Source organism: Camelus bactrianus, chromosome 21, assembly GCF_048773025.1.
Source record: "Camelus bactrianus isolate YW-2024 breed Bactrian camel chromosome 21, ASM4877302v1, whole genome shotgun sequence".
NCBI lineage: Eukaryota > Metazoa > Chordata > Mammalia > Artiodactyla > Camelidae > Camelus > Camelus bactrianus.
In genome coordinates this window covers 833383-844994 of record NC_133559.1, presented here as the reverse complement: position 1 = coordinate 844994, position 11612 = coordinate 833383, and the positions used below count along the sequence as shown (strand labels likewise).

The 11612-nt window shown below is 66.6% G+C and overlaps 1 protein-coding gene across 9 annotated transcripts in view; it reads right to left on the bottom strand.

Annotated features, from left to right (window-relative positions):
* Positions 1-11612, bottom strand: part of PIEZO1 (piezo type mechanosensitive ion channel component 1 (Er blood group)) — a 53267-nt gene that overhangs the window by 4567 nt on the left and 37088 nt on the right. For 8 of the 9 annotated variants that reach the window (XM_074349200.1, XM_074349193.1, XM_074349195.1 and 5 more), the window contains 24 exons: positions 11422-11570; positions 11163-11345; positions 10696-10805; positions 10453-10607; positions 10123-10299; positions 9454-9579; positions 9164-9364; positions 8513-8717; positions 5402-5506; positions 4688-4841; positions 4225-4468; positions 4054-4150; positions 3803-3974; positions 3294-3383; positions 3127-3221; positions 2740-2811; positions 2053-2153; positions 1664-1745; positions 1538-1594; positions 1286-1458; positions 1094-1200; positions 733-927; positions 392-650; positions 135-323 (listed from right to left, as the gene is read on the bottom strand). In XM_074349200.1, the coding sequence (XP_074205301.1) occupies positions 135-323; positions 392-650; positions 733-927; positions 1094-1200; positions 1286-1458; positions 1538-1594; positions 1664-1745; positions 2053-2153; positions 2740-2811; positions 3127-3221; positions 3294-3383; positions 3803-3974; positions 4054-4150; positions 4225-4468; positions 4688-4841; positions 5402-5506; positions 8513-8717; positions 9164-9364; positions 9454-9579; positions 10123-10299; positions 10453-10607; positions 10696-10805; positions 11163-11345; positions 11422-11570 (3498 nt within the window). The remainder of the gene's footprint in view (positions 1-134; positions 324-391; positions 651-732; positions 928-1093; positions 1201-1285; positions 1459-1537; positions 1595-1663; positions 1746-2052; positions 2154-2739; positions 2812-3126; positions 3222-3293; positions 3384-3802; positions 3975-4053; positions 4151-4224; positions 4469-4687; positions 4842-5401; positions 5507-8512; positions 8718-9163; positions 9365-9453; positions 9580-10122; positions 10300-10452; positions 10608-10695; positions 10806-11162; positions 11346-11421; positions 11571-11612) is intronic. The other variant, XM_074349196.1, reaches the window with a different exon arrangement.

The following is an 11612-nucleotide window of genomic DNA, read 5'->3' as shown; positions in this document are numbered from 1 at the left end:
TTTTTGTGTGTGTATATGCATACATTGTGTGTGAGTGTACTGTGTGTATGCATGAGTGTGTATGTGAGTGCACGAGTGTGCATGCGTGCGTGTGAGTGCATGTGTGCCCTGCGCGAGCACTCTGCCGGGCTCACCAGCAGCTGGGAGCGGTGGAAGAAGAGCGCCATGAGCTGCGCCAGATCCCCCCTGACGTAGCCGTCGCGCTTCTCCAGCCCCAGGATGCGCGGTGGGAAGTAGGGCTTGTTCTCGTGGCGCTGGAGCACCGCGTGGCTGTTCCAGGGGAAGAAGCCGAACTGGAACAGGTACTTGGTGACCACGGTGACCTGCAGGGGACAGCAGTCAGCAGGGCGCGGCCCCCGGCCCCACCCGGCCCCGCCTGGCCAACGCCCACCTCCGTGAAGACGATGGCCGTCATCCAGAAGCGCTTGCTGGGCCGCGGGATGGACAGCATGGCCCACAGGAAGACCAGCACGGGCAGCACGAGCGAGGCGGCTGAGGCCGTGACCATGTGGTTGAGGACAATGACGAAGTAGCAGAGCAGCTCCGAGTGGGCGGCCAGGCACTGGTACCCGGCCCGCAGCAGGCGCAGCGCCCGGCCCTGCCGTGCCGCAAACTGCTCGGCCGCCTCCAGCTCCGGGACGTGCAGGCGTCTGTGGGGGCACAAGGCTCAGGCGCCGCCCACTGGGGGCGCCCCGGGGCCCCGGGCCCTCCGCCAGCCCCGTCGCCGCCCACCTGGCCAGGAGCAGCTCGCTGGCCGTGCGTGTTTGGGCGCGGCCGCCGGTGGCAAGCTCCCGGGAGCCGAGTAGGGACGTCCCAGGCTCAACAACCGTGTCCTCGCTGCCACTGCTGCGGGTGTGGTAGCCCGTGCTCTGGGGGCTGCTGGTGTCCTCAGTCGCACTGCTCAGTGGCTCCTCGGCCCCCAGCCCACTGTGGGAGGGGGCTGGTCACCAGGGGGCTCTGGGGCAGCAGGGTAGGACCTCGAGGTCCCTGGTGGACGAGGGGCTGGGCGGCTGGGCTGGACCTCACTTCGGGCCTGGAAATAGGCCAGGTGGGGCTAGGGGGGGGGTGCCTGAGCCCCCACCCTCACTTCTACCTTGATGCTGTGCTCAGAGCATCGCGGGCCTCCAAGTGGCCTGGCAGCGTGGCCTCCACTTCGCTGATGTACAGCTGGTCCAGCACGTCCCGGCGCACCTCTCCGCCCTGCAGGGCACCGGGGGCTCAGGGCAGCTGAGGCGGGGCAGGCACAGGGGCAGGGTACAGGGGGGCGCGGGGACAGCCCACTCACCCTGAGCAGCTCCTGCGTGAGCAGGTAGCGCTCGGCACGCAGCACGTCACTCATGGCGCTGTGGTGCCGTGTGAAGGTGAGCAGCCAGCGTGTCAGCCCGTCCACCAGTGCCTGCCCCAGCACCCACAGGAACTGCACGGCGCTCAGCACCCGCTGTACCACATGCCTGCGGCCTACGAGGGTGGGAGGGCGGTGCTGGAGGGCGGCCCGTGGGCACCCTGACCCTGGCCCCCTGCCCCGGGGCCCACGCACCTGCCATCTGGTCCTGCAGGCCCTCCGCCGGTGCCGCCTCTTGGCCTGGGCCGCCTCCTGGGCACAGGAGTGCTGGTCAGCGCCTTGCACCCTGAGGGCCCCCATACCCCATGCAGCCAGACTCACCCGTGGGCAGCTGCCTCGTCTGCTCCTGCCGCTGCTGCCTCAGCACCGTTTGGGCGCTGGTCACCCACGCCTGGTAGGCCATCTGCAGGGGATGCCGAGTGAGCACCAGGGCCCCGACTGTCCTGGGCAGTCACTCAGCCCCACGCCCCACGCTGAGAACCAAGGGCCCAGAGGCAGACAAGATGACAGGTGTCCAGCCACTGTGTGTCCTTCTCGGAGGCCAGGCCACCACAGGCCTGGGGGGCCAGGGTTGGGTCCCTGGGAGGCGCTGGGCAGAGGGCTCCCTGCTGCCTGGGACTGCCCACCTGGCTCGAGGGTGCTGGGTGTGACTCCTCCTGCCACCCTGCCCAGGCCCAGGCCTCCGCAGCAGCAGGGGAGCAGGCACTCACCTGGAAGGCACTCTGTTCTGACGGCCTGAGGTCCTCGGGCTGGGCCTCCTCCTCCTCCTCGCTGTCGGACTCGAACAGGAAGTAGTCCCCGGAGTGGATGACTGTGGGCATGGTGGAGTGAGAGCCGGCCCCCGACACGGATGGGGCTCTGTGTCCCCTCCTCCTCCCCCCAGACCCCTAGACCATCTCTTCAGTTTGGGGTGGGTCCAGGAACAGGCCTGGCTGTGCTGTCCAGCTTGGATGTCCCCAGCAGCCCGTGGCCCCCGGGGCCAAGGCCCACATGCCACCCTCACCCGAGAGACAGCCACAGTGGCGGGCGGCAGAGAGTGGTGGGCAGGGGCGGTGGCACATGCACAGTACACAGGCCAGAGCTGGGACGAGACCAGATCGGACGAGGGGACGTATAGGGTGGGGCCAGGAAAAGGGGGACACTGCCGATTAGCAACAAAAACTCCAACTTGAGTCAGAAAAGCACAGGAGGAAGAAAAGAGTCTGTGGTTGGGCCGGGCCCCTCACCATGTGAGGCTGAGAGCTCGCATGGAGGGCTCATAGAAGGTGCAGGGAGGGATGGCGTGCACTGGCCAGATCAGCTCCCTCTGCCCGAGGGTAGCTGGCAGCCAAGAGGGGGCTGCCTGGCACACAGCGGCTCTGAGAGGGTGGGCAGGGCAGGCCAGGTTGGGGCAGTACCTGTGGCGTGGTCCAGCCAGGGCCGCCACCACTGTCGCTGTGGCGGGGAGGAGCCCCCTGGACTGCCGGGCCCTGTGGGAGGGCAGGGGGGAGCGTGAGCCAGCAGGGAGGGGCAGGGCCGGGGAGGTGGCCCCTCAGCAGAGACAGACGCAGAGCCCGTGAGGCGTCAAAGGGGCCACATATAGACCCTGGGGAGCAGAGGACAGCCCACAAGTGCGCACAGACACTGACGGCCAGCTATGTGGCCTGCAGGGCCAGAGCAACCACACAGCACAGGGCGGACGGGCTGGAAGCCCCGTGGGACAGCTCACGGCACAGACGCGGGCAGGCTCCGGCGGGCGGGGACACAGGGGGTGCGGGGCCCTCCGAGGCTCCATCCACGCTCACCTGGCTCCTGCCCGGGGCCTGGCGAGTCCTGCAGGCGGCTGCGGCCGGCCCGGCCTTGCCTGTGCTTCTCCTGTTTGGCCCGGATGCGCTCCATCCTGCGGGCCGGGAGGCGGCTCAGTGCTGGGCTGCCCAGAGAGCCCGCAGGGCCCCGCCCGGACGGCACCTACTGTCTTTTCAGCTGGGCCAGGGACTTCTCCTCCGCCCTGCGGTGAAGCTCGATGGTCTTGAGGTTGGCAGCATTGTAGAGGGCGAAACCCCTGTGAGGGGAGAGGATGGGGCACTCAGTGCTGGCTGCTCGATCCCCGACCCTCCCCGCCCCACCAGCCACGCTCAGCCCAGCTGCCCAGGCCTGCTGCTCACGCCATGGTGCCGGCCCCCACTCGACACCCCCTGCCACCAGGTGCAGTAGTCAGAGGGAGACCCTCCAGCAGCCCCCAGCCTCATGGGGTCGAAATCGGGGGACAGGAGGTTAGCTGGCTCCTTGACCAAAGCGCAGAGTCAGGGAGGAGTGAACCCTTGGGCCCACGTGGCAGCCACATGGGGCCTAAATGTCAGCCAGTGGCAGATCCGGGCTGACGCCACGCACCACCACACTCGTGACAAGGTCCTCAGGCCTCCCGTGGGTGGCGTGTCATGTTGCAGAGTGGTGACGAGGGGACACAAGGCAGGGGCCCACCTGGAGGCCTGCAGGGCAGTGGCCTGGAGCTCGGCCCTGACGTGCAGGAAGTAGCGGCTGAGGAAGACGCGGCGCTGCAGCAGCAGGAACAGGAAGCAGATGCTGTCCCACAGGACGCCGGCCTCCTCCACGGGCAGCAGGCAGTCCTGGTCCCGGCCCAGCATCTCCTTGGCTGCAGACAGACAGTGGCCCAGGTCAGGCCTGGGAGCCGCTCGCCCCTGCGCCCCTGGACACCCGCCCCGCCCACTCACGGTCGTGGTAGCCTTTGACAGTGCACACGAGGCTGAAGAGCTGGATGACCCAGCAGAAGCTGCTCTGCATCTGCTCCACGAAGACACAGGACAGGAGCTGGGGGTGGCAGGAGGGTCAGCCTGGGCGGCGAGGCGAGGCGAGGGCGGGGGTGGGGGTGGGGCGGGGCTCACCGAGAGCATGTTCTTGGAGATGATGACGGTGACATTGTAGAGGATGAGGCAGTCCCACAGCACGAGGCGGGAGTGCGTGTCTTTCTGCAGCAAGCTGGTCCCGAACAGCAGCAGGTAGAAACAGGCCAGCAAGTAGCCCAGCCCGAAGACGCTGATGCGCGTGGCGCCCGTGACGAACACCACCACCAGCACCAGCCAGAAGAGGTAGCGGAAGACGGCCACCTTCAGCATGTCGAGGTAGGACCTGTGGGCAGGGCGTCACTGCAGGGCCCGGGCACTACGGCCTCCCCTGCAGGACCCCTCCTCGGCAGGGTCAGCGACCACCCCTCGTCCTGGCCACGGGGACGCCGCTGGCAGGGCCTGCCCGGCTCAGTCCTGCTGGAGCCCAGGCACGTCCGTCCGCCCTGCCAACTGCCGCCTCTGCAGCCCCAGGGGCCCCGGTCCTGGCCGCTGTGACACCCACCTGCAGTGGATGAAGTTGGGCACGGGGTTGGGCTCCCCCCGCAGCGGCTCCAGGTGGTCAGTGTTGATGCCAGCCATGTGCTGCCATTCCTCCGTGCGCTCAGCCAGGAACACCTGCCACTGCTGGGAGGCGCAGAGCAGCAGGAGGAAGTCACCTGCGGGCACACGGGGGCACTGCTGGGCTGCACCCTGGGGAGTGCCGGGCACGTCCGGCACTGCCCTCAGGCCCCTGGCCAGAGAGAGGTTGCAGTGTGTGGGGGGAGTGGTGCAAGCATCCACCTGTGTGGACACCAGCACCTACACACAGTGTGGACAGGCACACAGACATCAGAGAACACGCCTGCTGTACACATTCTGCATGTGCACATGTGGCTCTGCACACACTGCACACATGTCAGCAAACAAGACCCACAGGAGCCTGACTGCACGCCTCACGGCCTCCGTCTGCACACCCGCGTCCACACCTGCGAGCAGGCATGTGTCTCTGTGCAGGGGTGCACGTGATGCGGGCCCCCCAGTCTCAAGGGATCTGTCTGCAGGACTGGGCACACTCATGGAACAAAGATCCCTGCTAGGGAGCTACAGGGCTGGACCAGCCGGTGAGGCCTGGGCCTCGTCCCTCGCGGGCTGGAGAGGAGGGTCCCCGCTCGCACACTGCCCGTCCACAAGGGAACCCAGCCCCCCGTGTGGCAGGGCTCCAGCAGCAGGTGCTCACTGATGAGGTTGGTGGAGTTGGGGGCTCTGAAGAAGTCGGGCAGGTACAGCCACTGGATGAGGGCGGAGTTCATGGGGACGGCCCGGCTCCAACGCCACGGGTAGTCTGCGGGGGGAGGGTGTGCGTCACCTGTGTGTCCAGGCCCGTCCCCACCCGTCCCCAGCGCCCACTGGGAGCCTCCCTCACACCCCTGCCACCCGTGTCTCCAAGCATCCGGGCCCAAAGCCCGCTTCTCGTGGACGCGTGTCTCAGACACGAACTGTGCCCCAGCCCTTGGGGGAGGAATCAAGGGTCGCCTGGGGAGGGTGGTGGGCAGGCCTCCCTGTGTGAGGGCCACGGTCGGCATGGGCCAGAATGAGACTTCATCGCGCACCTGACAGAAGAGCTAAAATAAAATGGTGTCAACGCAAAACGCTGGCACAGACAAGAGACGACACAGCCTCCCAGGGCGCTCATCCCCGAGAGACGGAAGCCACGGCCACACAGACACCTGCGCAGTGGCAGACAGACTGGTGTCCGCAACACCTGGTCCCCAGCGGCCAGATGTCGTCCAAGGGTGAACGCGGGCAGCAGCCCGGAGCCCTTGGCTGTGGCTCGTGATTGAGGGAAGCCAGACCCCAGGGCTGTGTGACCCTACTTAGGTGACTCCTGGCAAAGGGAAACCACAGGGCGGGAGTCACGGGGCGGGGGGCAGAGAACTGGGGTGGACACGCCTCCACGCGCTGGTTGGCACCACACAGAGAACATTACTATATTAAAAATCGAAGCCATCCTGGACGCTGGGGGGCCCAGGGCGGAGCACAGACTGACAAGCAATCGAACCAGATGGTGCATGTACATCGCACCTTCCAGAGGTCTCGGGGAAGAACGGAGCCACCCCGAGTGACGTTGGAAACTGTTTTGACTGAAGAAAGACACTGTCTGCCGAGAGGTCAGAGAAGCAGCATCTCCCCAGAGCAACACACACCGCAAGAGCTGGGGCTGGGCGTCTGAATTTCACCCGCCAGTGGAGGGAAGAAAGCAGGGTCCACCGGGCAGGGGCGGGGGGACTTCCAGGGCCAGTGCTGGGACGGTGCCAAGGACAAGGCCCCAGGGACAGGACTGGAGCAGAGCCCCAGGCCTAAGTGCCCGGAGTCCATACAGGCAAATGAAAACTGGACAGAGCAGGGTGGGCGACGGGGCAGCTCCTCGCTCACGGAAGACACCAGTCAACGGCCGTCAGAGAAATGCAGACAGGAAGTCCCCGTGAGAGCCCCGAGCGCCCCTGTGGGCGGGCCCGCCTCGGGCGCCGACGCTAGTAGGCAGGAGTTCACACAGAAACAAGACCCCTGCCTGGTCTCCAGGCCTGTCCCCCAACAAGCCTGCACCAGTGACAAGCAGCAGACGATGACGCTGTAACCGGGTGACAAAGGCGTGTCCCCTGGGGTGATACACTGGCCCCACGTGACACCATGCTCTTGCCAAAAGTGCGTAACCTGGTCTAAAGCAGCAGCACTGGATGATGCCGGGGGAGGAACGGCAGCCTGGTGCTCCCAGGAGTCCCAGAGTGATGAAGAGGCAGGCAGACAGAGGCACCACCCCGGCCCGAGGCGAGTGGAGCAGCCTGAGGACCACAGCAGGGGTGTCGGGGGCCTGGGACCCCCAGCGGCAGGGGCGAGACCAGGGAGAGCCACGCGGCCCGGGGCTCCGGCCGTAGGTGGTGGCCTGGCAGCCACTGCGGCTCCGGGTATGTCAGAGGCTGACACCAACCCTGGGAAACTGGGTGAAGAGATTCGGAGCTCTGTTCTGCTTTTGTAAATATCTGTAAGTCTATGGAAAAGTTAGAAAATTAAACAAGACCAACATGGGACAACACGGGGCATCTCGAGCCTATTCTGCCGAAGAAGCCTGGCTGAAGGCGACCCCGTGTGGGTCCGTCCCTAGGACACTTTGGGAAAGGTCAAGTCAGAGGTCGCTAGGCAGGCAGCCAGGGAGGGGTTGCTGCAAAGGGGCAGGGACTTGGGCCACGGGGTCTGACCGCAGTGGTCACGCGCCCGTGCCTTCTTCAAAACTCAGACTGTACACCCAACAGGGCGTTTCCCTGGGTGACTGCAGCCTCTGTGAGCCTGACGTGAAGACAGTGGTGGAGGGCGTCTGAAGTGCCGTCTGGGAGGGCTCCAGGGGCCGCCTTGGCACGTCCAAGGGAGCCCCGGACAGGTCACAGCGCGCTCAGAAAGCACCGCTGGGGCTCGGGGAGGGGGCGGCGCCATGGCAGAGCGCGTCCTTAGCAGGCATGAGGTCCTGGGTTCATCCCCCAGCTCCTCCCCCGCTCCAAGGACAGCTGGGCTCCACTGACAGCAAGAAACAGAAAAGGGGGAGAAATCAAAGTCCCCCTTCGCAGAAAAGCCAACTAACCGACCAACCAGCAGTGATGGCGAACGGGGAACACCCCGTTCACGAAGGCCCACCGGCCACAGGGAGAGAGCAGGGCACGGACACCCAGCAGAGCGGCAGCCCCGCGGCGGGGCCATCGGGGGCCCTGGACGCCCCGTGGCCACCTGGCTCCCCAGTCGTGGGACGTTCCTGCTGAAGTGTCCACTGACATCTAAGTGTTGGGGCACAACCCGCGAATCCAGATTCAGAGCTTTCTGCAGACCCCCCGGCCTGACTGTGGGAAGGGCACAGATGGGCTGGGATGGACTCGACCAAAGGAGCTGCGAGAAGAGGTCGGCCAAGCCCTCCTGTCAGGTCCCATCAAAGCAGACCATCAGCAGGACACCGCCCTGAGGACGAGGCCGTGAGCACGGACGGTGTATCAGACCGGGGTACCATCCAGGAATGGATGGCCGTGTGGGGTCACCGTCCCGAGCACAGAGGGCACTGGCCCCCGGGGGAACTGGGCACGGACCCCGACGGACTTGGTCCTGCCCCCTGGTCCAGACACCGCTTCCCCAACCTCCCACTGAGATTTTTCAACATAGCATGCTGGGCAGAAAGAAAGCAACGAATGCAGTGACCACGGAGGGGGCAACCGCCGCCATGAGCGGCAGCACGGCCGCGGCCAGCAGATGGGGGAGGGGCCCCAGGGTAGGTGCCCCCCCCAGTGCTCGGCACACCCCGGTGCCTGCTCACCGATGCACAGGGCAGGGGGCACGCCCAGGCACAGCAGGTACTGGTACAGCAGAAAGAGTGCCAGGAAGAGGCAGTAGTTGGGCCAGAGGCGGGCGATGGCCACACGGCGCCGGCGCGTGAGGATGGCCACCAGCCAGCAGCCGTGCAGGATGACCATGAAGTTCATGCGCTGCCCGATCACAGTCACAGCCATCAGGAAGCAGATCTGGGGGTGGCAGAGTCAGGCAGGAGCTGGGGGGTGGCCTAGAATGCCTCTGGCGGGTGTCGTGCATGGGGTGGGGGCCTGCAGCCCAGGCCCCTCTCCTGGAGGGACGGCGAGGCTGGACTTGTCTCTACTGTAGGGGGGGACCATGGTGGTGGGGACCGTGGTGGGGGTTCCATGGCAGAGTCGAGACCAACCCCATCTCCAGCCTGAGTCCCAGCTCCCCACCCTGCCTCTGCAGGCCACTCTCCAAGCACAGCCTGACACTCAGCCCAGGATAACCTGGCACCCTCGGTGGTCCCACCCCGTCACCACACCCCAGCGGCCCCCTGGGCCTGCTCATACCAGATGCTCAGAGAAGGCCCCTCAGGGCAGCAAGGACCCCAGTGGCTGAGCCTTGTCCGGCGGGGGGGGGTTGGGGGTGGGTAAGGGTCGATGCCCAGTCTCACCTCCAGCCCAAATTTATAGAAGAAGAAGTTGACGAAGTACTTGAGGCAGCTGGGAAGGTCCCGGTCCAGCTGCTGGCGGGTGCCGTCAGCGCAGACGGCCTGGGCGGGCAGTGGGCCCAGCTGGTGCCAGCGGCGGTGGTGCTCCTGGCGCCGGTAGACCATGGCCTCGAACACCAGCAGCAGCAGGATCTGCAGGTGGTTCTGGGGAGCACGAGCAGTCAGGCCCTGCCCTGCCCCCTCGCCCCATGCCCCAGGCACCGGACCACCTCGCCTGCCTGCCGCATGCTCACCTGGATGTAGCCCAGGTTTGGGAAGCCCTTCCGCACCCCAAACCAGTTGGCAGGGTCAATGGGGCCCCGGTACAGCAGAGAGTCATGGACCTCCGTCTTCTGCAGGTTCGTGCTGTTGGGGAAGGGCTGAGGGAGGGCTGGCGTCAGCACCTGTTCCCCGCCAGGAACTGGACCCTGCCTCACTCCCTGACCCCAGCCACAGCTCCGGGACTGGTCTGGGCCAGAGAACAGCTGTCCCCAGCCAGGGACGTGAGGTGCTGCCTCCAATCCACCTTAATGGGGAAGGGGACAGGGTATCTGGGGACAGGGAGGCCACCTGCAGGAGCTAGGGGGAGTGAAGACAAAGTGATGGGTGGGGCTTCCCTGGGCGACCCCCTCCTTCCCCAGGGCTCCCCCTTCTCTCCAGGAGACCTTGGGCCTCTGTGCCCCTCACGCCATGACACGCGTGTCCATCAGGGAGCCAGCCAGGTCAGTACACTCCTCTGAACCCAGACGCCCTGGTACTGGGGGTGGTCCCCCGCAGACCAGGTGGAAGGTCACCTCCTCCGGGAAGCCCCTGGCCCCAGGGACAGGCCCCCTGCACCTGTCCTCCGCCCTGGGCTGGAGTGGCGGCCCCTAGGGGCGCGGGAGACTCCGTGTGACTCAGGCGCCACGAGGCGGCAGCTGTACCTCGGTGCAGTTGCTGGAGTACTCGTGTGGGTTGACGACCTTGAGCTGGTACAGCATCTTGCACACGATGATGACGCAGGTCCACACAGTGGACAGGCAGGAGGCCGTGGGCCGGAAGCGTGGGTAGGGCAGGGCGAAGGCCCAGAGCGCCACCAGCAGGAAGTTCATCACTGACACCTGCCGGCAGGCGGGTGGCTGGGCTGGGGGCGGGCGGAGCGGCGCCCCACCCTCCCCTTGGTGCCTGCGACCTGCAGCCCAGGCTGCAGGGAGGCCAGCGAGGGTCCCTGAGTGACCCTGCTATGGACAAGGAAGGTGCGTGTCCACACTCACCTCCTTCAGGGCCACCCAGACAGCGTACAGTGCGACCAGCTTTACGACATGCAGCTCCAGCAGGCGCTGCGTGAACATCTGCACACGGGCGAGGACGTCTGAGAAGCCGGCGGCCAGGTCCAGCAGCCTCTCTGCCACCAGGCCCCACTTGCTGGCTGGGGTGGGTTGGGGAGGACAGTGAGGAGGGGGACGGAGACTCTCAGGGTTCACGGCACGGGGGGTGTGTCTGTGTCCCGTACTTACCCTCTGGGGCCTGCGAGGCCTGGGAGGGGCCTGCTGTGCCCAGCCCCTCGTCCCTGGGGGCCTCCTCTTCCTCCTGTTGCAGCAGTGGGGTCCCGCTCACCGCGTCCTGCCTAGGACAGGGCCCCAAAGTGTCCTTCCCACCTGTACTTATGGGGTGGCCCCGCAGGCCCCTCCCATTCCTGCCCCACCCCCCATCTGTGGGACTCCTGCTGTCGGTGCTGCAGCTGCCAGATGAGCCTGTGGCCCCGTGACCCCTGCGGGTCAGAGAGGACATCCAGTGCCTGAAGCCCCTCATCTGAAGGCAGCAGCCCAGGCTGTCACCCTGTTCCACGTCCCCCATCCAAATCCCACCAGACAGGCTGTCCTCTGTGCTGGTTTGGGGAAGCGGGGGGAACACCCTGCAGACCCCCGGTCCCTCAGGAGCGGGGACTGCAGCACGCGCCTCTCAGAGGCGGCGGCGGGCGCACCTGCGGGCCCAGTGTGGGGCGCGGGCGCCGGGCAGGGGGCGGCGCTCCAGGTCGGTGAGGCGCATGAAGGGCCGGTGGAAGTAGTGCAGCTGCAGGATGCAGGCGAGCAGGAAGAAGCCGGGGATGAGGATGCTGGAGAAGAGCTCCGACACGCTGAACTGCTCCAGGCCCAGGTCCCCCAGCCTGGCGAGGCGAGGGGCAGTGTCAGCACACGGGGAGCCCCGCCCCGCCGCCCCGCCCCGCCCCGCCCCAGACTCACTGCTCATCCGTGAGGCCGGTCAGGTTGCGCCAGTAGGCGGGGAAGTCCTGGAACTGGAAGGTGTAGACGGCGACCAGCACCAGCATGGTGTAGGCCACCACCAGCCACCAGAAGAGCTGCAGCAGCTTCCGCCACAGGCTGTAGTAGACCTGCCAGACAGGGTGTGGTGAGGCCGGCCGGCAAGGCCCAGG